The 24,134-nt window shown below is 47.0% G+C and overlaps 1 protein-coding gene and 1 pseudogene across 1 annotated transcript; one reads left to right on the forward strand and one right to left on the reverse strand.

Moving 5' to 3' along the window:
- Positions 1-6,613: 6,613 nt before the first annotated feature.
- On the forward strand, positions 6,614-7,583 carry LOC147619164 (uncharacterized). The gene is made up of 2 exons (XM_086773478.1): positions 6,614-7,026; positions 7,109-7,583. Exons 1-2 carry the CDS (start codon positions 6,646-6,648, stop codon positions 7,157-7,159), a joined length of 432 nt encoding a protein of 143 aa, XP_086629604.1. The 5' UTR covers positions 6,614-6,645; the 3' UTR covers positions 7,160-7,583.
- Positions 7,584-20,425: 12,842 nt separating this feature from the next.
- Positions 20,426-22,068, reverse strand: LOC147619165 (uncharacterized; annotated as a pseudogene).
- Positions 22,069-24,134: the final 2,066 nt, after the last annotated feature.

A 24,134-nucleotide genomic window follows, 5' to 3' on the forward strand; every position in this document is an offset into this window, starting at 1 on the left:
GTCCTATATATACATCCCTGGGAGGGCAGTCGGCCAGCAGATAAAGTGCCCACGACTGCTGAATAGGTCCCACGACTGCATAAATGCAGTCGGCCAGAGGATGAATGCCCGTGACTGAGGAAATCCAGTCGGCCAGCAGCCCAGTAGCCCACGACTGATGAACATATAGTCGGCCAGCACTGGAGTGCTCCTGGCATCCTCTGGCAACCCTCCCAAGCCTCAGAAAAATGGGAAAAAAATAGGGGAAAAATGCGGAGAGTGGGGAAAAATGGGAAAACACCTCGTAAGGGCGGGCACACCCACAACAAAGGCCCTGGTGTATAAAACTAGACAGGAGATGACTTCTAACACCCCCTCTCAGCTCCTGGCTGTGTAACCAACCACTGGGAGCTGGGGTGCCGCCTGAGCAAGTCCTGAGAGAGCGACTTCGTGAAGAGGTCCATCGTACCGTCCTCCGTCGAACAGAACTCTAGCAAGATGTCATCAGCAACGATCTGTTCACGAACAAAGTGCCTCTGGATGACCATGGGTTCCTCCAGTGGAAGCCCAAACCTGCAGTGTAACCTCCTGCTGCTCCGTAAAACTGCTTCTGGGCCATAAGTAGATCTCCTCGTGTCCGGATCTCCTCCCCAAACCGAGTCACTCCAACCGTGGAGTCGCACTCCATCCAACAATCCCTCTCCTGTGTACAAGAGTCCATGATCCTTCGCATGCCGCAGAAACCACAGGAAACGCAATCCTGCCTCCCAAAGAGTCATCCGCAACCATGAGCTCAACTGCCTCATCAGGAAGCTCCCGTCCAATCTGGTGTCCATCAACCAGATCAATGAACCATACAGCTTCTGAGTCACAGAGACATCACACTGCTCACAAGGATCAACACCTGTTATTACGGTGCACAAACAAGTCTTGGAAACCTGATGAAACCTGTCAACCACCCCCTCTGAATCCGGAACCACAAAGCCTGGAGAAACCATCTCCTCCTGCAAGTAAGCACCTGCCACCTGCCTGGCTTTCCGAAAGGTCCCCGTGGAAAGAACATTCTCAACTACTGGAAGTTCTATGTCCCGAACACTACGAGACATCAGAGCATAAGTGACCTGTTCAGCTTCCTCTGATTGACGAACACAAGAACTACCAACATCAGTACTGGAAAGTTCCTGCCAACTGCTGCCATCTACTGGCAAGCTATCCACCACCTGGTATCGGAAAGCTCGCACCTGCAGCGTATCCACACTTAAGTGGCCATTACCAGACTGCCACTCATCACAAACTTGAGGACCTGGGAGAGAGAGTGCTGAAAGCTTGTAAACTCCATTCTCCACTCCACCTTCCCAAACCACTTGGCCTGTTGCGTTGTCCCGGAGAGCAACAAAATGCTCATCAAACTCCACCCGTACGCCAGTCTTGCAAACCTGATGCACTGACAACAGATGAAAACCAAGAGGCGGAACATACAACACCTGGGAGGAATGCTCCCCCCTTGCCATCGGGAACTATCTCCATCCTGCCTCCACTGTGAACTGGGATAGTGGACGTATCCCCAGTAAGTATATGACCAGAAAGCCTGCAGAGATCCTGTAAACCGGAACGGGAAGGAGTCATGTGCCTGGAAGCACCACTATCGAGAATCCACTCTCGAGTATCCGTTGCGGAGAGTCCTCCAATCTCCTCCCTGCCTAAAGAAAATGAAGCATCGGTGTCCATCACCTCCAGGTGCACAAAAGCCGGAGTCTTCATGAGTGCTGCTGAGGAGTCTTCACCCTTCTCGGTCTTCCGCTTGGGACACTGCCTCCAGTAGTGGCCTTTCTCGTCACAATCATTACAGGTCCTCTCTGTCTTCAGTTTCTCGCGGTCAGCGTCGGACTTCTTCTCAGAAGACTTCTCCGATGAAGCCTTCCCTTTGCCCGAGTTACGGCCTTTCGACCGTTGGCGAGTAAAGGCCTCCGAACCTCCACCATGAGGAGGGTTCGTGAATCGTTCCTCCTGGTCCAAGACCATGGGCACAAGCTCCTCCCACGTGATGGTGCTGAGCCTGCCACTGGTAATCAAAGAGGAGTAAAATGCTGAGTACGAAGAGGGCAAATGTGACAACAACGTGATGGCCATGTCCTCTGACGATATCTCCTTCCCAGCCTGAAGAACTTCCTGCTGAAGAGCCTGCAGCTTGTTAATATGCTCCCGCATCGTCGACGACTTTGCAGGGCTCATAACCCACATTTGTACTTCCAAGGAAATCCTCTTCATGGGCGATACCCTGTTGTAAAGTGAGGCCAAATGCTGCCATATACCTCTGGCCAGCGTCATGTGCTTTACATGATTGATTACCTGTGGTGTGCAGTTGAGGAAAATAAACGAACGGACCCTGGCGTCGACACGATCCCACATCTGTGTCTGGGCCTCCCGGTCCTTTCGGATCGACGGTAACTCCCCTTCCTCTACTTCCGGCCGTGGAACACCAACAATGATGAAATCGGCGAGGTCGTAAGACTCCAGAACAGATTCCATCATCACCTTCCATATGCCGTAGTTGCTCCCGTCCAACTGACGGTCCACCGGGAACGTGGGGAGTGTCGGGATCTTCACATGTCTCTCGGCCATCTCAAACAGATCTGCCATAGCGGGGATGTACTCTGAAAAGGGCGGGGATGTACTCTGAAAAGGGTGGGTGGCTGGGAACAAAGAAGAACTAAAACCTGCAAGTGGCTGTCCAGCAAATCAGCCCGCCTTCCTCTTGCTTCTCCTCTTCCCGAACAGTCCAAAACAGTCCACCAATCAGCCACAAAATAGTCCCCCTCTTGCTCACACAAATCCCAAGACCTATCTAGAGCCTAGGCTCTGATACCATGTCAGAATACACAGCGGAGATGATGACCAGATCTGGGAACACGAGCAAAAAACGCAGGCAGAAAAACAGCACAAGAGAGAGAGAGATGTTGGCGTGTAACTCTGCTCTATATACACAAGAAGATCCCGAGAAATGATACAAATAAGGTATGGGGGCTGGGGTCCTATATATACATCCCTGGGAGGGCAGTCGGCCAGCAGATAAAGTGCCCATGACTGCTGAATAGGTCCCACGGCTGCATAAATGCAGTCGGCCAGCACATGAATGCCCACGACTGAGGAAATCCAGTCGGCCAGCAGCCCAGTAGCCCACGACTGATGAACATATAGTCGGCCAGCACTGGAGTGCTCCTGGCATCCTCTGGCAACCCTCCCAAGCCTCAGAAAAATGGGAAAAAAATAGGGGAAAAATGCGGAGAGTGGGGAAAAATGGGAAAACACCTCATAAGGGCGGGCACACCCACAACAAAGGCCCTGGTGTATAAAACTAGACAGGAGATGACTTCTAACACTTACCACATGCACATACATGGGCAGTGTCTATACCCGTACAACAGCATGACAAGAGTCTGACAAACTCACACATTTATGAGAGTTCCCTGACAACAAATCATCATCTGCAACAAAGAGTAAGTGTCCCCCCTCAATATACCAGAGGTGTGGTGTACACTGCTCAATAACAAGCAGATAATGACTAGAGCAGACTCAACAATATTAACAATATTGACAACAACCATAACTGACAAAACCACCAAATACTAGATTTGCGTCATACGCCTTCTATAACTCCGCATGCATCTTGCTTGACAATCATGTTGTAACAAAACTGCAACATGGAACTTTGATTCTTCACTTCATGAAAACGTAGCAGCAACACCTTCTGAGAAGAAAAACGTCTCTATGAAGCTGTTAAACAATTGTAGAAAATTCTGTGTGCAGAATTTGATATTTCTGACATCATCAGCAGCTCCAAAATGAGTTTTACTTTGCCCTTGGCCGGGTCTGATGACCGTCCTCTGTTTTCCTCGGTGATCCTTTTCCTTCTTTGAGCAATCATTTCAGCATAGGCCTGCGGATAAGAGTACAAGAAAATGTACCACCATGCACCGATGGCTGATGTTACAAGGGCAGTGACTACCACTGAATGCAGAGTTAGCCAGGACAGCAAAACGACGATGCAACCAGCGAGCACAATTGTCCATGGCTGGCACCAGGTAGGTTTGGTGTCCCAAACACTCTCGTATTCAAGCGGGAGGTCATTGAGAAAACCCTCCATGTCTTGAACCACGCCCTCGTCATCGACGTTGGATGGCGAACGCAAGGGAGAGGAGAAGTGTAAGAGCAGAGAGCACAACGACCCTACACGGCAGATTGAAAACCAGCCGCGAACTGATCGCCATAGCTATTCTATGCCCTTCGAAACTCTGCCCTTCGCCTCCCACATGAAGCTCTACTGGTTCAAAACGTGAAGGATCTCTGCGGGCTGCTCTCCTGCAGGCAGATCGATCAATTCTGCTCTGATACCACTGTTAGACGATGGAGATGGAGACCCTCTCTCTAATAGACATGATGAGATGAAAGAACGTGAGAGTCTATTTCTATTAATGGAATAATTACATATATATAGGCATGAAAGCCTTGCTTTTCCTAAATTTAGGAAACCCTAACTTGAGCCCCACACTACAACTAAATTAGGACTCATTTACATGCATGTATAGATTACACAATACTCAACAGCTTCTGCCTCCCTCCTTCAAGGATTGCTTGTAGGTGGTCTGCAGACTCTCTCTCGTCTTCTGGCTTTGGTCGCGGTGATGGTGTCACAAACCCCTATATTCTAGGGACATGCGGATGCGTGTCAGGCCTAGAAACATGCGGATGCATGTATGTATTATACCTGGGCATGTGTATGGATCATATGAGTGGATGCATATGAGTCCAAGGACATGGCAGGACATTTGTGGACTTTCGGGCGATGCCCGTGTGGATTCCGGCCATGCACACATGGTGTGTTATGATGGCAGGCGGAATATTTTCAAGTACAAGAATGATGATAGGTGGTTCTCCAAGTTTACATGTGCACAATGCATAATCGATGCATGCCATAACTTTATTTTACTTTGTGTGACATTGTCTTGTTGCCTGGACAATGCTTGTTATTTTCGCTTGTGAAGTCCGAGGGACTGGGGACGCCCGGGCACCTTGTGGACACGTGTGTGCACTCCTGTAAGGACCTAAAAATGTGGGCTTATGGGTTTTGCAGGTGGTAAGTGCGTCCACACTCAATTTACAGCTTACTTCATTTACTACTAAGGTTTATTGGTTTGCAGGTCCACACTCATTAATAAGTGGCCGGACAACTTATAATGCGTTCGCATTTGGTTGGACCAAAATTAATGAAGTCCGGACAGCTTATGGCCATTTCCCATTTGGTTGGACCTAAACTTATAGAAACAGGACAAATGGAGCACTATGGGCTGGGCCTACCTGGACACCTTATGGGGACACATGTCAGACAGCATGTGTACCCACCAGGCCCCTGAGGTGGCACCTGAAAAAGGCGCCTCCCTCAAGAGGCCCTTTTGGGCTGTTTTACTCATTATTCAATATATTGGAGAGCTGGTTGGAGCTTTGGGAGTTGCTACAGGGCTGGTTGCTTGCTTCCCGGACTCACACAAGCTTGGACAACGATCCCCACACTCTTCTAAAGGGCTGGTTGGTAAATTTCAGACCTGCAATTTCTGGTTATTGCGAGTTTTGGGCTGGTTAAGGTGTCCAAAGTCAACTTGGACAGTACAGGACAGCTCTAGGGACCTCCACAGGGCTGTAGGACCCTTTACAGGTGGATTTCTCGCGACAGAAAGTTGCTGTTTTGGACTGGTTATTGCACAAAACAGGCCGGACAACAATGGAATATGTGAGCATGGATGTGTCTCAAGGATTCCTGGTATAGCAGATGCCTAGGGCAAGCATTGGGGACACTTGCTCGCGGGGAACACAGGTTTCTGGATCAGTTTCTCGCGTGGAAACAGGGCCTAAAGATCCATTTACATCTTGTGCAGGGCGGAGTACCTGTGAGGATTGTGATACTCTTGTGCAGGGCGGATGTACTTGTGAAGAGGCTTGTGCAGGGTGGATGTACCTGTGTGTAGGGCGGATATACCTACAGATTCTCTTGTTTGAAATGTATTCATTCATAATGTATTTGGAAGAATCAAGTGCAGGCTGGTGGTGAATCCCCAGGCACCCGTAATCTTGTACTTTGCATACTCTTTTGGTAATATAACCTAAAGGGGGAGGGTCAGCCTATCATCGGCCCCTTTATGTGGTGTACTGTCACTTTCAGCTTTGTGGTTGTAATGCTCAAGTGTTAAGTGCTCAGAATCTTGTTCACATTTATTCGATTCCAATACATGGGTCCGCCTCCCGTTTCATTAGTATCAGAGCTTAGTTTTTCCCCTCATTGGAAAACGGTCTGAGGCTTGGAATCATAACTGGTGACTTGATTTGAGTGTCATGGACAGCCACATTTCTGACAGTGTGGAGAACACACAGGATCGTGAATTTCATGGTACAAGGGATGCAAGAGATGCTGCAGGCAATGATGTCTACGGAGATGCAGGTACTCATGACACTATGCATTCTGATTTGGAATCTTTGAGGCGTCAAGTGCGACGCTATAGGGCTGAAACCGAAGAGCTCAGGTCATTGAAAAATGACCCGGATATACAAAGGGTGTTGGGTGCGAAGGCAAAGGCTTCGGTCCATGAAGTCACTTTTGAAGCAATTGCAAAGGAAATGGATGTTGAGAAACCCCGAGAGCTTGCACTTGCATACCTAATGGTTAAGGGTGATGTATACACCGAAGCATATGGTAGATTGGCTTTCAAGAAGCCACCCCTCATGGCTGCCCGTGGTGGTGCACATGATGCACAACAAGCAGGAAGAGCACAGCAAGTGACAAATGCTGAAAGGACAAGAGTCCCTGGTGCTAGGCTTGATGCAGGTCAAGAGAAGAGTAAGGATGAGGGATCCTCTACTCATTCCCGCTTTGCTCCAAGAAGACATATCCGTTCTCGTGTTGAGCTTTCCACTCATTCGGAGAGTGTGGCTCAAGAGAGAACGAAGAGGGATCGTGAATCTTCATCGCGGCATCATCACCATGGAGATGAACAGGATGTACATAGGGATGCACATAGAAGGAAGAAGCCTCGAGAGTTCAAGTCCAGTGACAAGGATGTAAAGTTTGAAAACTTTCAAGGACGGATGGACTCTACCAAAGCACTTGCTTTCATTAGACGGTTTGAGATAGCTTTTTTGCAATGAAGACTTTTCGGAAAAGTCTATGCTCAGGCATGTGGGAATGCATCTCAAGGATACGGCAAGTGATTGGTGGCTTGCAAAAATACTTGATGGAAGTGCTGCCCCAACTTGGTCTTCTTTCAAAATTCAGTTTTATGATCAATTCTTACCACCAAACTTTGCAAAGGATGTACGCAAGGAGTGGGATTGGCTGTCCCAAGATGAGGGAGAGTCCGTTGCTTCATACATAGCAAAGTTTTGGAAAGTCCTTCTCAAGGTTACTCCCTTCATGAAGATTGGAGAGGACGAGAAGAAGAGAAAGTTTGAATCAGGGCTCCATCACATCATCCAACAAAGCTTGGGAGTGTACCCAAATAAGACCATACAAGAGCTTATACACTCAGCCATGATTGCGAAGAACTTGCACATGAAAGCACCCACAAATAAGCCATTTGTAGGTCAAAACAAGAGCAAATTCAGGGCTGGTTATGACCAGAAAAAGGGTGGACAGCCACCTAAGAATGCTCCCAAAGATGGCCGAGATGCAGGAAGCCGGGGGGTAAACGCCACAATTTTGGGCTCTAAAAACAGCAATTGGAAGAGTACGAGAAGGCTGGAAAATGCTTTAAGTGTGGCAGTAAAGATCATATATATTCTAAATGCCCACAGAATCCTAAGAATGCTGAGCCTAATGTGGAAAAGCCTCTTGTGAATGTTGTATCCGATGTGCAGGGTAATACAGGGCATGAGCCCAAGAGTAGAGTCATATGCAAGGCGTGGGGCAAATTGAAGGATCAGCCCGCTTTGTTTCTTTTTGATGATGTTTCCACAGATAACTTTATATCCGTACAGATGGCTGCCGCCATAGGTCTCAATGTGGAAGACATGGGAATGCAAATGAATGCAGATGCCGCCTTTGAGGGCAAACAGGTTGATGTAACTCCGGTCATTGGTAAGCTCCGTGTACATATACAGGACTACCTCGACCATGAGAGCTTTTTAGTGGCTCCTCTTACAGGTTGTGATGTTTTGTTGGGGATGCCCTGGCATCACCGTTTAGAGCCTATTAAGGCTTACAAAGAGAAGAAAATCAGCTTTGTACATAGAGGCCGTGAGCACTCTATAGATGCTGGTACTACTGGAAGTACCATACGTCTTGTAAGCCATGTACAAATTAATAAGGCAATAAAGAAATCAGCTTGTTCTTACTTGGTTTTTGTACGTGATACCATTGAACATTCTAGTGTTGATGTTAGTACATTACATCAAGACAACCTTAACTTTTTGAATGAGTTCAAAGATTGTTTTGCGAATGCTATGCGAGCAAGGTTGCCACCCGAGAGGCCGGAAGATCATGTTGGAGGAGAATGACTCAAACACAAGAGCTTGCAGCCAAGAAAGTGAAGAGGAGATAGAGAAGAGTGAGAGAGAGAGAGAGAACTCACACAATGCTCAAGAATATCTTGATTGTCTTGATGAGGCTCAAGGGAGACCTCGTATTTATAGTAATACAAGGGTATGGGCGGGCGCCCAACTTATGGGGCGCCCGGCGGACCAAATACAAAGAATGCCTTTACAAGGCCCAAATGAGGGCCAAATGTACAAGTAAATATATGGCCGCGAAGCTCTCGACAAGAGCTACGTGATGATCAAGGTCTGGAGGCGAAACTGGGACTTTATACCCAACAACCTCCCACTTAAAGGGCCAGTGAAGCTCCTCTAAGCTATGTAACTCCCACCCGCTGTAGACACATATCAAGCTGTGCTTTTGGCAAACTTTTGGTGAGAGCATCTGCAGGGTTCTCATGAGTGCCAATCTTGACCAAACTGACCAAGCCATCATCTAGCACCTGTCTGATGAAGTGATACCGTACATCAATGTGTTTGGTACGAGCATGAAACATGGCATTCTTAGCCAGGTATATGGCACTCTGGCTATCACAACCAAGGACCGGAGCCCTCTCTGGCAATCCAAACTCTGTGACAAGGCGTGCTAACCAAATGGCCTCCTTAGAAGCCTCTGTGACGGAGATGTACTCGGCCTCAGTAGTAGAAAGTGCTACTATCCTCTGGAGTCTAGAGCACCAAGAAACAGCACCACCTGCAAGAGTATAGATGTACCCACTAGTAGACTTGCGGGTATCAGAATCACCTGCCATGTCTGAATCACAATAACCCTGCACCTCAAGTGGACCTTTACCATACATAAGGCATTTCTTCTGTGTCCCCTTCAAGTACCTCAAAATAGACTTTATAGCATCCCAATGTGCTTTGCCCGGGTTGGACATAAAACGACTGACTACTCCCACTGAATGAGCAATGTCTGGCCGTGTAGCAACCATAGCATACATAAGAGATCCACAAGCAGAAGCATAAGGGATCCCACGCATAGTACTGGCTGCATCATCATCATCATCCTTGGATAGTTTAACATAGGGCTGCAATGGAGCACCCAAAGGCTTAGAATCAGCCATGTTAAATCTATCAAGGACTTTCTGGATATACTTCTCCTGTGTGAGGAAAAGCAACTTCTGTGCTCTGTCCCGTCTAATCCGAAGACCCAAAATATGTTCAGCTGAACCCAAGTCCTTCATAGCAAAAGCTGACTTCAGCTGGTCCTTAAGAGCTTCCAAAACGCTCTTATTCTTCCCGGCAAGAAGCATGTCATCAACATACAGCACAAGTATCACTGGGCTGCCATCTGCATCAGTTTTAGTATACAAGCAATGATCTGCATGGCTACGATTAAACTTCTGGTTAAGCATGAAAGCATCAAACTTTTTGTACCACTGCCTCGGGGCTTGTTTCAGCCCATAGAGACTACGCTTCAGCTTACAAACCAGATGTTCTTTGCCAGGAATGACAAAGCCTTCAGGCTGCTTCATATACAGCTCTTCATCTAAATCACCATGTAAGAAAGCTGTCTTTACATCCATCTGATACAGTTCTAAATCCAAAACAGCAGTGAGAGCAAACAAAACACGAAGGGTGGTCATTTTGACCACAGGAGAGAAGACCTCCTGAAAATCAATCCCTTCCTTCTGAGCATAGCCCTTAGCAACAAGGCGGGCTTTATACTTAGGCTGGCCGTCAACTGTCTTGACTTTGTACACCCACTTGTTAGGAATAGCCTTCCTTCCTTTGGGCAACTCAACCAAATCCCAAGTGTCATTTGCATGTAGAGACTTAATCTCCTCCTGCATAGCATGCTCCCACTTGTTTCGGAGTTCACAAGACTTAGCCTCTTTGAAAGTAAGAGGCTCACCCTCATCTGTAAGCAAAACATGTTGTAAAGAGGGATCAAAACGCTGAGGTTCCCTCCGAAAACGAGTAGACCTCCGTACCCAATGATCATTGGCTGGTTGGGGGTCAATATCGGGAGGAATCATAATTTCAGCATCAAAAGGCTGCGGGTTTTCACGAACAGCCTGATTTTCAGCATATAGGGGTTGCTGCCCTACACCTCCAGGAGTATGAAGCGGCTGTCCAACCTCTTCTGGCTCAAATATCACGGACTCATTATCTTCAGCCCTTTGTGAAGCATCCTGGGGCTCATTTTCAGCATCAATGGGTGGCTGCCCTTGCTGAAATTTGACCTTTTTCTGATCACCATGAGAGGCACAAACATTACGGAGCAGCTTTGCCTCATAAAATACAACATCCCGGCTGCGAACCACTTTGTTGGTTGATGGCAACCACACACGGTAGCCCATCTCACCTTCATCACCGTAGCCAACGAAGGTGCCCTTCTCGGACTTAGCATCAAGCTTGTTCCGGTCTTCCTTGCGGATATGTACATATGCATCACAACCAAAGATGCGTAAGTGGGCATATGAGGACGGTTTGCCAGACCAAACCTCCTCAGGGATTCCACCTTTCAAAGCTGTGTGTGGAGATCGATTGCAAACATGAACTGCAGTTTTCAAGGCTTCTCCCCAAAAATCCTGAGAGAGATTAGCTGTGGACAGCATGCATCGAACTCTTTCACACAGTGTACGATTATACCTTTCAGCCACACCATTTGAAGAGGGGCTATAGGGGGGTGTAAGTTCCCTCTTAATGCCATTATCATCACAAAATTTCTGAAATTTAGTACTAACAAACTCACCCCCATTGTCAGTGCGTAAGCATTTAATCTTCACTCCAGTTTGAGTATGAACAAATGCATAAAACTTTTGAAATGCAGCAAAAGCATCATCCTTAGATTTCAACAAAGTGATCCATACTTTTCGTGAGTGATCATCCACAAAAGACACAAAGTACTTTGAACCACCTTTAGATTTAATGGGCATGCTGCATATGTCAGAGTGGACCAAGTCCAACTTTTCAGCCTTGCGAGAGGCACGAGAGGAGTAAGAACTCCTATTCTGTTTCCCATACAAGCAATCATTACAAAAATCAAGCTTGCTTCCTTTTGCATCAAACTTGTTCAAGGAGGACAAAATGGAGAGACCCTTATGGCTCATGTGGCCAAGTCTCTTATGCCAAAGCTCCATGTGGGAGCGTACCTCTGCAAAAGCAATAAACTTACCAGACAAAGCCTGACCATGAAGGCTATATAATGTTCCTTTCTTGCATCCTTTTGTAATCAGCCTTGTGCCTTTGGTCAATTTCCATGTGCCATTTCCAAATATGGCCGTGTATCCCAAGGCATCAAGCTGGCCCACAGACAGGAGACTGGTTTTCAAACCAGGCACATACCTCACATTTGGCAGCACAAACTCACTACCATCCTGCAAAGTCAAATTCACGGTACCCATACCTTCAATATTGCAAGCATGATCATTCCCCAAGAACACCTTTCCTCGGGAGCCTGCAGTGAAAGTTGCAAAACACTCCTTGATAGGAGTTACATGAAAAGAGGCACCCGTGTCAATAATCCAAGTCTGTGAAAGCACATCAGAATCATACATCAAGGCATGAATAACATCTGGTTCTGTGACATGCAAGTTATGAACATCAAGAGCATTAGCAGAAAAAACACATAGCACATCATCTGAGTCAGACAGTTCCTCTATGACAACACCAGAGGCCACATTGGCCTTGCTCTTGTCCTTTTCGAACTCTTCTGCTTTGTTGGAAATACTCTCTTTTTCCTTCTTTTTGTCATTTGAATGACTGGATTTCTTCTTCCGGTCTTGCTCCATCTTGTAAAACTTGCAATCTGGCTTCTTGTGGCCTTTACGACCACACTGGTAGCATGTAACATCAGATTGCTGGCCCTTGCTCTTGCTTCTACCCTTTGAATTTGTAGTAGTATTTCCCCGCTTGGTCGTCCTCCCTCGTGAGACATTTGCAGAACCGCTAGTCTCTGAGGTCTTCCTCCGGATATCTTCATTGAGAATAGCACCCCTGACTCCATCAAAAGTTAGGTTGGGATTTGTCCCAAGTGACACCACAAGTGTTTCCCAAGAGTCAGGCAAAGTAGTGAGCAAAAAGATAGCTTTCAACTTATCATCAAAAGCAGGCAATCCAGAATCCTGCATCTGATTAAGCACCCCTGTGAAAGTAGTAATATGCTCTACTACATTCTTAGAATCATCAAGTTGCATATTCATGAGTTTCCTGATGAGATGTACCTGGTTCACTGGCGTGGTGATCTCATAGGTGCTTCTCAGCTTCTCCCAGACGGCGTAGGCTGTTGTCAGCCCTTTGAGGTCTACAAGAACCTCATCAGCAACAGCCATCTGGAGATAGGCAACGGCCTTTCTGTTCAGGATTCCCCATTCATCATCTGTCATAGCAGCGGGTTTGAACTGCTCAAGTGCAGTATCACATTCCCGTAGATAGAGGATATTCTGAATCCTCACCTTCCAAAGATCAAACCCAGTGCCTGCAAACTTCTTAATCTCTAGTAGACCCTTAAGATCACTTGTAGACGCCATGACTTATCAAACTGACACTTCAGAAAGTAAGCAATAGCAAGATGTTATGTACCAGATATGGGTTGACTGTAGGATGCTCGTAGATTGATGAAACAACTTCAGGTGAAGGAGACGGCGCAAGAGAATCACCGAATGTCGATGTAAACCCGCCGAGGGGCAGTATGTTGCTATCTTTGGGGTTGCTCGGAGTTCCTGGCTGCTGGAGGCAGCGTCGGCTGCTGCTAGTGGCCGTGGAGCTGCTGGCTGCAGCCCGGACTGCTTGCTGGTGGCCTTGGGGCTGCTGGCTGCAGCGTTGGCTGCTGCTGGTAGTCGTGGGGCTGCTGGCAGCAGTGATGGCTGCTGCTGATGGCAGCCGTACAGCCAAGAAGAGAACCCGGCAGCAAACGCTGCTGTTTGCAGCAGCGCAGCAGCAGAAACGCAGCAAAAGGGGGGGCAGCAAAGGAGAGAAAAAACGCTGTAGAAGGGCAGCGTAGGGTGGAGCAGAAAACGCAGGAGAGGGAAGAGCAAGAAAAAAAAAAAAACAGCAAAACAGTCTCCTGCGTTAAAAAGGAGAGCAGTACTTTAAAAAAAAACGCACCATCTTGATGATAGAAGGGAGGTGTTTGACGCGAAAAACGCAGATGATCCCGTAGTCAAGTGGTGGAAGACACCTCTAACTCCATAGCTTCTGGATACAGCTTCCCTCCATAGCTCTGATACCAGTTGTTGGAGGAGAATGACTCAAACACAAGAGCTTGTAGCCAAGAAAGTGAAGAGGAGATAGAGAAGAGTGAGAGAGAGAGAGAGAACTCACACAATGCTCAAGAATATCTTGATTGTCTTGATGAGGCTCAAGGGAGACCTCGTATTTATAGTAATACAAGGGTATGGGCGGGCGCCCAACTTATGGGGCGCCCGGCGGACCAAATACAAAGAATGCCTTTACAAGGCCCAAATGAGGGCCAAATGTACAAGTAAATATATGGCCGCGAAGCTCTCGACAAGAGCTACGCGATGATCAAGGTCTGGAGGCGAAACTGGGACTTTATACCCAACAGATCATTGCATAGATCTAATTCCCGGTAGCTCTCCACCTAATAGGCCACCATACAGGGTGAGTGCTAGTCAACAAGAAGAGATTATGGCACAGGTGAATGAACTTTTGAAAAATGGTTTGATTCGGCCTAGTTCCTCGCCATATTGCTCGCCGGTACTTCTTGTTCAAAAGAAGGATGGTACTTACAGGATGTGTGTTGATTACCGTGCCCTCAATAAGATAACCATCAAGAATCGGTTTCCGATTCCGCGCATTGATGACATCTTGGACAAGCTTGAAGGTTCAACATGTTTTAGCCGAATAGACCTCAAGAGTGGGTATCATCAGGTGAGAGTGGCACCTCAAGATGTACACAAGACTGCAGTTAGGACAGCCTTTGGTCTTTATGAGTTTTTAGTGGTCCCTTTTGGCCTTACAAATGCACTCGCTACCTTCAACAGGATGATGGACAGGGTGTTCAGAAAGCATAGAAAGTTCACGGGTATATTCTTTGATGACATTATTGTATTCTCAAAGAATGAAGCCCAACATCGTGCACCTGGCTATTGTGTTTAAAGAGCTTAAGGAAAATCAGCTCTACATAAATGCAAAAAAGAGTGAATTCTTCCTCCCAGAGATTCACTATCTTGGTCACATTGTATCAAAGGATGGTGTGCGCATGGATCCCGCAAAGATACAAGCCATGCAAGAATGGCCAGAGCTGAAATCAGTCCATGAAGTGAGGAGCTTCCTTGGTTTATGTGCTTACTACAGGAGGTTCGTCAAGCATTTTGCTTTCATTGCCGCTCCGTTACATGAGTTAACGAAGAAGAAAGCAATCTTTAAATGGACATAAGAAGAGAGAGATGCCTTTCAAAAGTTGAAAAGTGCAATCATCTCAGGACCGGTACTCATTATTCCGGATTTGCACAAACCTTTTGTGGTGGAATGTGATGCATGTGGGGACTGCATAGGGGTTGTTTTGAACCAAGAAGGACATGCCATTGCCTATGAGAGCAAACGCTTGCAACATGCAGAGCTTCACTTACAGGTTTATGAGGAGGAGTTGTTGGCTGTAATTCATGCCCTTACTATTTGGAAACACTATCTTTTAGGGGCTGATTTTATGGTCAAAACTGATCATCAAAGTTTGAGATACTTTTTGACTCAAAGTAAGCTCTCAGAGAAGCATATGAGATGGGCAAATTTCCTCTCAATGTTTCATTTTCAGATTTTACACACTCGAGGGAAAAAGAATGTGGTGGCAGATGCCTTATCTAGACGACCACAGGTTCATGCTATTATAGTTGCATACCATGAGGACTTATCGGATATGCGTAATACTTATCATCTGGATGAGGATTTTGCACATGTATGGGCTGATTTGCAAGAGGGTATTGCTGTCCCATCTTATGTCATAAGAGATGGATATCTCATGATGCAAAATCGTACGTGTGTGGTAAAGAACCTTCGCCATAAGGTTATGGATGAGTGCCATGCTCCTCCATATGCAGGTCATAGAGGCATTTTGGCCACAGCACAAGCTTTGGAGAGGTATTTCTTTTGGCCAGATATTCGCAAGGATATTGAAGCATATGTACGTGAATGTATGGTATGTCAAAAGGTCAAGTTTGACCGACATAAAGCACCTGGATTGCTTCAGCCTTTGCCTATACCAAATGAACCATGGGAAAGCATTGCTATGGATTTCATTATGGATTTGCCAAGGACGCCACAGGGAAATGATGCTATTTGAACCATCATTGACAGGTTTAGCAAGTAGGCACATTTCATTCCCGTGCACAAGACAATAAAGCCAGATCATATGGCTAGGATGTTTTTGGTACACATATTCAAACACCACGGCATGCCTAAATCTATTGTGGGGGATAGAGATCCTAGAACCACAAGCTTATTTTGGCGCGCATTATTTGACAATATGGGTACAAAGCTGAACTTCTCATCAGCTTACCATCCACAGACAGATGGGCAAAGTGAAATAGCAAATTCAGCCGTCCTCGACTTGCTGAAATCTTATGTATTCGACCGCAAATCGGATTGGGAGAAGTATTTACCACTTGTGGAGTTTGCCTACAACAATACGGTACATACTTCTTGGGCAAGGCGCCCTTTGAGATTATCTATGGCAAGGTGGTACTACCACCCATCCTTCGTATAAAGGATGAGATTTTTGTAGCAGATGAGTATGTTAGAGACTTGGTAAGCATAGAAGGGATGTACAATTCAAACAAGGTGATTGGGTCTTGCTGAAATTTGAAAAGGCACGCCTTCGGAAGAGGCTAGGGAAAGAGGGAAAGTACCCTAAGCTTTCCAACAGGTACTATGGACCTTTTTGTTAGAAGTCATCTCCTGTCTAGATTTATACACCAGGGCCTTTGTTGTGGGTGTGCCCGCCCTTATGAGGTGTTTTATCATTTTTCCCCACTCCCCGTATTTTTCCCCTATTTTTTTCCATTTTTCTGAGGCTTGGGAGGGTTGCCAGATGATGCCAGGAGCACTCCAGTGTTGGCCACTGGATAGTCGTGGGCTACAGGGCTGCTGGCCGACTGGTTTTCATCAGTCGTGGGCATCTGTATGCTGGCCGACTGCATTTATGCAGTCGTGGGACCTTTTCTTCAGTCGTGGGCACTCTTTTTGCTGGCCGACTGTCCTCTAGGGAGGTATATATAGGACCCCAGCCCCCATACCTTATTTGTATCATTTCTCGGGATCTTCTTGTGTATATAGAGTAGAGTTACACGCCTACATCTCTCTCTCTCTTGTGCTGTTTTTCTGCCTGCGTTTTTGCTCTCGTGTTCCCAGATTTGGTCATCATCTCCGCTGCGTATTCTGACATGGTATCAGAGCCCTAGGCTCTAGATAGGTCTTGGGATTTGTGTGAGCAAGAGGGGGACTGTTTTGTGGCTGATTGGTGGACTGTTTTGGGCTGATCGGGAAGAGGAGAAGCAAGAGGAAGGCGGGCTGATTTGCCGGACAGCCACTTGCAGGTTTTAGTTCTTCTTTGTTCCCACCCACCCACCCTTTTCAGAGTACATCCCCGCTATGGCAGATCTGTTTGAGATGGCCGAGAGACATGTGAAGATCCCGACACTCCCCACGTTCCCGGTGGACCGTCAGTTGGACGGGAGCAACTACGGCATATGGAAGGTGATGATGGAATCTGTTCTGGAGTCTTACGACCTCGCCGATTTCATCATTGTTGGTGTTCCACGGCCGGAAGTAGAGGAAGGGGAGTTACCGTCGATCCGAAAGGACCGGGAGGCCCAGACACAGATGTGGGATCGTGTCAATGCCAGGGTCCGTTCGTTTATTTTCCTCAACTGCACACCACAGGTAATCAATCATGTAAAGCACATGACGCTGGCCAGAGGTATATGGCAGCATTTGGCCTCACTTTACAACAGGGTATCGCCCATGAAGAGGATTTCCTTGGAAGTACAGATGCGGGTTATGAGCCCTGCAAAGTCGTCGACGATGCGGGAGCATATTAACAAGCTGCAGGCTCTTCAGCAGGAAGTTCTTCAGGCTGGGAAGGAGATATCGTCAGAGGACATGGCCATCACGTTGCTGTCACATTTGCCCTCTTCGTACTCAGCATTTTACTCCTCTTTGATTACCAGTGGCAGGCTCAGCACCATCACGTGGGAGGAGCTTGTGCCCATGGTCCTGGACCAGGAGGAACGATTCACGAACCCTCCTTAGGGTGGAGGTTCGGAGGCCTTTACTGGCCAACGGTCGAAAGGCCGTAACTCGGGCAAAGGGAAGGCTTCATCGGAGAAGTCTTCTGAGAAGAAGTTCGACGCTGACCGCGAGAAACTGAAGGCAGAGAGGACCTGTAATGATTGTGGCGAGAAAGGCCACTACTGGAGGCAGTGTCCCAAGCAGAAGACCGAGAAGGGTGAAGACTCCTCAGCAGCAATCATGAAGACTCCGGCTTTTGTGCACCTAGAGGTGATGGACACCGATGCTTTTCTTTAGGCAGGGAGGAGATTGGAGGACTCTCCGCAACGGATACTCGAGAGTGGATTCTCGATAGTGGTGCTTCCAGGCACATGACTCCTTCCCGTTCCGGTTTACAGGATCTCTGCAGGCTTTCTGGTCATATACTTACTGGGGATACGTCCACTATCCCAGTTCATAGTGAGGGCAGGATGGAGATAGTTCCCGATGGCAGGGGGGGGAGCATTCCTCCCAGGTGTTGTATGTTCCGGCTCTTGGTTTTCATCGGTTGTCAGTGCATCAGGTTTGCAAGACTGGCGTACGGGTGGAGTTTGATGAGCATTTTGTTGCTCTCCGGGACAAAGCAACAGGCCAAGTGGTTTGGGAAGGTGGAGTGGAGAATGGAGTTTACAGGCTTTTAGCACTCTCTCCCAGGTCCTCAGGGTTGTGATGAGTGGCAGCCTGGTAATGGCTACTCAAGTGTGGATATGCTGCAGGTGCGGGCTTTCCGAGACCAGGTGGTGGATAGCTTGCCAGTAGATGGCAGCAGTTGGCAGGAACTTTCCAGTACTGATGTTGGTAGTTCTTGTGTTCGTCAGTCAGAGGAAGCTGAACAAGTCACTCATGCTCTGATGTCTTGTAGTATTCGGGACATAGAACTTCCAGTAGTTGAGGATGCTCTTTCCACGGGGACCTTTTGGAAGGCTAGGCAGGTGGCAGGTGCTTACTTGCAGAAGGAGGTGGTTTCTCCAGGCTTTGTGGTTCCGGATTCAGAGGGGGTGGTTGACAAGTTTCATCAGGTTTCCAGGACTTGTTTGTGCACCGTAACAGGTGTTGATCCTTGTGAGCAGTGTGATGTCTCTATGACTCAGAAGCTGTATGGTTCATTGATCTGGTTGATGGACACTAGATTGGACGGGAGCTTCCTGATGAGGCGGTTGAGCTCATGGTTGCAGATGTCTCTTTGGGAGGCAAGATTGCGTTTCCTGTGGTTTCTGCGGCATGCGAAGGATCATGGACTCTTGTACACAGGAGGGGGATTGTTGGATGGAGTCCGACTCCACGGTTGGAGTGACTTAGTTTGGGGAGGAGATTCGGACACGAGGGGATCTACTTATGGCCCAAGAGCAATTTTACGGAGCAGTAGGAGGTTTTATTGCAGGTTTGGGCTTCCACTGGAGGAACCCATGGTCATCCAGAGGCACTTTATCATTTTTCCTCACTCCCCGTATTTTTCCCCTATTTTTTTCCGTTTTTCTGAGGCTTGGGAGGGCTGCCAGATGATGCCAGGAGCACTCCAGTGCTGGCTGACTGGATGTTCATCAGTCGTGGGCTACAGGGCTGCTGGCCGACTGGTTTTCATCAGTCATGGGCATCTGTATGCTGGCCGATTGCATTTATGCAGTCGTGGGACCTTGAAGTCCGGACAGCTTATGGCCATTTCCCATTTGGTTGGACCTAAACTTATAGAAACAGGACAAATGGAGCACTATGGGCTGGACACCTACCTGGACACCTTATGGGGACACATGTCAGCCAGCATGTGTACCCACCAGGCCCCTAAGGTGGCACCTGAAAAAGGCGCCTCCCTCAAGAGGCCCTTTTGGGCTGTTTTACTCATTATTCAACATATTGGAGAGCTGGTTGGAGCTTTGGGAGTTGCTACAGGGCTGGTTGCTTGCTTCCCGGACTCACACAAGCTTGGACAACGATCCCCACACTCTTCTAAAGGGCTGGTTGGTAAATTTCAGACCTGCAATTTCTGGTTATTGCGAGTTTTGGGCTGGTTACAGGTGTCCAAAGTCAACTTGGACAGTACAGGACAGCTCTAGGGACCTCCACAGGGCTGTAGGACCCTTTACAGGTGGATTTCTCGCGACAGAAAGTTGCTGTTTTGGACTGGTTATTGCACAAAACAGGCCGGACAGCAATGGAATATGTGAGCATGGATGTGTCTCAAGGATTCCTGGTATAGATGGTGCTTAGGGCAAGCATTGGGGACACTTGCTCGCGGGGAACACAGGTTTCTGGATCAGTTTCTCGCGTGGAAACAGGGCCTAAAGGTCCATTTACATCTTGTGCAAGGCGGAGTACCTGTGAGGATTGTGATACTCTTGTGCAGGGCGGATGTACCTATGAAGAGGCTTGTGCAGGGTGGATGTACCTGTGTGTAGAGCGGATGTACCTACAGATTCTCTTGTTTGAAATGTATTCATTCATAATGTATTTGGAAGTCAGGTGTAGGCTGGTGGTGAATCCCCAGGCACCCGTAATCTTCTACTTTGCAGACTCTTTTGGTAATATAACCTAAAGGGGGGGGGTCAGCCTATCATCGGCCCCTTTATGTGGTGTACTGTCATTTTCAGCTTTGTGGTTGTAATGCTCAAGTGTTAACTACTCAGAATCTTGTTCACATTTATTCGATTCCAATACACGCGTCCGCCTCCCGTTTCAGATGGTTCCTGGGACTGTTGCCCTTCCAAGTTTTCTTCAGCCCTTTTCTTGGCCTCTTCCTCGGCATCTTTTCTTGCTCTCTCGGCTTCGGCCTCTCTCTCTCGGCTCTTTCTCTTTGCAACCTCTGGTCTTCTTGCGCCTTTTGCTCAGCTTCCTTTTCTTGCACCTTCTGCTTGGCTTCTTTCTCTACTTGCTCTCGAGCTTTGTGCTCGGCTTCTCTCCTTGCTTCTTCTTGGGAGTTTTCTTCAACTTTTTTCTCTTTTCCTTGACTTGCCTCACCCTCTTTGATGATATGCTGCTCTAAGCTTTTGATCAATATTTGTGCTCGGCCGTGATTTCTTATGTTTTGTTCTCGTTTCTTCTCGCCTGATCCAGCCTTTGCAAAGCTTTTTGTAGGTTCTCCCTCGCTTTCTCAAGCTTTTCCCGAGTTGTTTGTGTTTGTGTGGTGTTCCTCTCCTCTTCCCTCTTCTGCTTTGCCCCTTTCTTTTTCTTCAGACTCTTTCTTTTGAGATTCTTCCTCTGTTTTCTATTCTTCCCTCTGCCTCATGTCTCTTGCTTCTTGGGTTTGTTCTTCTTGTGCCGACTTCTCCAAGTCGGCTTTCCTTTTTGCTTCCTCTCATGCTTTCTTTTTCGCCTTTTCTCGGGCCGGCCTTTCTGCTTCCTGAGCTTTCCTTTCTGCCCTCTCTGTCTCTTTCCTCTCCTTCTCCTTTTTCTTCTTCTCAGCCTTCATGGCATCCCTTTCTTGTTCCTTCTTGGACCTTCTTGGCCTCTCCTGCCAACTAACTCATTCTCGTGGGCTGCTCTCTTCCCTCTTAGATAGTTGTTTTTCTTGGTGAGATAAGTCCATCAGAATTTGTTAATAATACCGATAAATAACAAAACCCAGTGTTGTCTGCATCTGCAAGCACTCTGCCCATTTTCATGGATATTCCTCATCTGCATTTTTTAATTTTTGAATAGCATCCCAGCAAAGTTTTTACTGTGTCCAAGTTTTAGTCCATTACCTTTTTAGGACTTTAACTGAGATGGTTGTGTTTTCTTTCTTGAGCAGTGACGAACCGGTAAAAAGAAGCCTCTCCTTGATTTTCCTTTTTGTTGAAATTAATGCCCTGGCATGCGAGGCCTTCTTAATGCTCTCGGGCAAGGCTTCTGCCAACATGCTGTCATCTGCATCCTCACTTGATTTCTCATCCTGCAAGTAGAGAAAGTCCTTGATGTTCTGCACCGCGACAACACCACCTTGTGCCCTGTGATAAGCATGCATTACCCCTTGCAGTTGTAGTTGCCCACTGCTTCTCCAGCAATATCCAGTCGAGGTGGGAACCACTGTAGGTCGTAGAAGTTCTTGAGGTGACCTAGACCAAGTAGCAGCTAGCCATCCCCTTCCATTGCTGCCTTGGCTGCAGGTAGAGGTAGTGATTAGCCAATACCATGATTGCGTAAAAGCACTTCACAAGGATTTGGTGGCTTGACAAAATCAGTGATGGCGAAGAGCATGCAAAGGTCTGCAAACAACGAGCTTATGTGCGTGCATAGTCACATGGAAACACGTTTCTGGGTTGAGAAACTCCAAAACCCCGAAAGGGCTGAAACGCGTTTCAGAAACGGGGATTTTTTTTCGTTTCTAAAAAAAAAAATTGTTTTTTTTTAAATTTTGTTTAAAGTGTTTTTTAATTTAATGTTGGGCTTTCACTCACTCTCTCTCTCTCTCTCTCTCTCTCTCTCTCTCTCTCCCCTGCGTATGACTTGCAGCCCAAACATCCTCTCTCTCTCTCTCTCTCTCTCTCTCTCTCCTCAGCAACCGCCCATACCACAACCACAGGAGCCCCGCCCTACCATCACCTCTACTTTCTTTACCGCCTTGATGGTAGAGAGAGCTATCCGCCGGTTACAGCATGGGAGATCGGCTGACCACACGGTATACAGAGTGAGCATCTTATTTATGTAGCTGACACACTGGCACCCTTTGTTGCTCACCTCTTTAATAGGGCACTAGTGGAGGGCCTACCAGCTGAGTGGATTATGCACACCATCGTGCCTCTCCACAAAGCGGGAGCTCTCTCTCTCTCTCTCTCTCTCTCTCTCTCTCTCTCTCTCTCCTCAGCAACCGCCCATACCACAACCACAGGAGCCCCGCCCTACCATCACCTCTACTTTCTTTACCGCCTTGATGGTAGAGAGAGCTATCCGCCGGTTACAGCATGGGAGATCGGCTGACCACACGGTATACAGAGTGAGCATCTTATTTATGTAGCTGACACACTGGCACCCTTTGTTCCTCACCTCTTTAATAGGGCACTAGTGGAGGGCCTACCAGCTGAGTGGATTATGCACACCATCGTGCCTCTCCACAAAGCGGGAGACATGCTTTTTTGCCACCTCTTCATGCCCCTCTATCTACTACTGCTTCTCTTGTGAGAATTCTTAAATCTAATGCCTTTCTGTCTTCATCCCAGATTCGGCTCTCCCAAAGAATTTTGGTAGATGGCCTGGCTTGTCACAATAGCTGCACCTAATGGAATCTTCTGTTGAATGTCCTGACCTCTCGCACTTAGTGCACCACACCTCCCTTCTGAGGCGGACTCGTTCTTTTGTGTATCATTACCTTGAGTAGCTTTGTGATTTCTTCCGACCTTTTTACCAACTTAGCCTCTTGGCTTCTCTTCTTCTTATAGACCTTGGCATTTGTTTCACTTTCTGATTCCTTGCTTTCCGAGCTATCATACTTCTTTCCCTTCTTTTTCTTCTTGGCTTTCTTTTCTTCTTCAGTGTTGCTCTTTGATTCTTCTATTTTATAACTCTTATGCTTATGGCCTACACTGCTTTCTACTTTCAATGCCCGCTCCAAGAGTTCTTCCAGTTCCCTGGCTGAGTGAAAGCATTCTACCTCTCGTAGTTCTTTAACCCGTTCATAGGATCTTAAGTTCTACTCAATATGAGGATCAACCAATTATCTAGATAGCTCTTTTATATTCTCCATAAGCTCCCTTACTGACAGAACTCCTTGTCTGATCTTTCCCAACTTAAAGAGCATCACTGGGAGTATCTATGCACCTTTTCAAGAAAGCTTGCCTCTATAAGTCGTATGATTTAATTCTTTAGGGAGGATATTGGTAATACCATTTTTGAGCCTTTTCCAATAACGTTTGAGGAAAATAGTCCTCCCACGCCTCATCTAGACCTTGTAGCTGTACCAAGTGTTCAAAAGAAGGATCCTTCTTCTTGTCCCCTTTATACATTGGCAGCTCCTTTTTTACCTTTGTTGATGTTGGCGTGGCTCATTCTCTTCCCTCGGTAAGAGTTCTGGAGATTTGTTTGCTGGATCTCTTCTGATCTTCCTCCATTGATTGTCTAATGTCTTTGTTTGTTCTACAAGTTTGGTTGGCTTGCTCCATTTCTTGATTTTGTTGAAACTTTGTTACATAAGTGATTCTTGCCTCTTCTTTAGTAGCGTTCCCTTATCTATGCTCTCCTAATACTCTTATTACTTATTCCTATGGATATAATCTTAACCTATAGTACAGTTTCTGAAGCTTACCTAATGCTTGCTATTCTCTTGATTATCTGTACTAAAACATTCTTAACCTCAACTAATTTTACCTTGAATCTTCTATAATAATGGATGATTCGCAACAATATTTTAACATCATAGGATGTATAATTGCAAACAT

This window comes from Cibotium barometz, chromosome 33 (genome assembly GCF_041138505.1).
Source record: "Cibotium barometz isolate CiBa-2024 chromosome 33, ASM4113850v1, whole genome shotgun sequence".
NCBI lineage: Eukaryota > Viridiplantae > Streptophyta > Polypodiopsida > Cyatheales > Cibotiaceae > Cibotium > Cibotium barometz.

Bases quoted from the DNA above. Each gene is read 5' to 3' on its own strand.
- LOC147619164 (XM_086773478.1), top strand. From the start codon at position 6,646: ATGGATGTTGAGAAACCCCGAGAGCTTGCACTTGCATACCTAATGGTT. The intron at 7,027-7,108 runs GTACATAGGGAT...AAAACTTTCAAG, and splicing joins ACCATGGAGATGAACAGGAT to GACGGATGGACTCTACCAAA.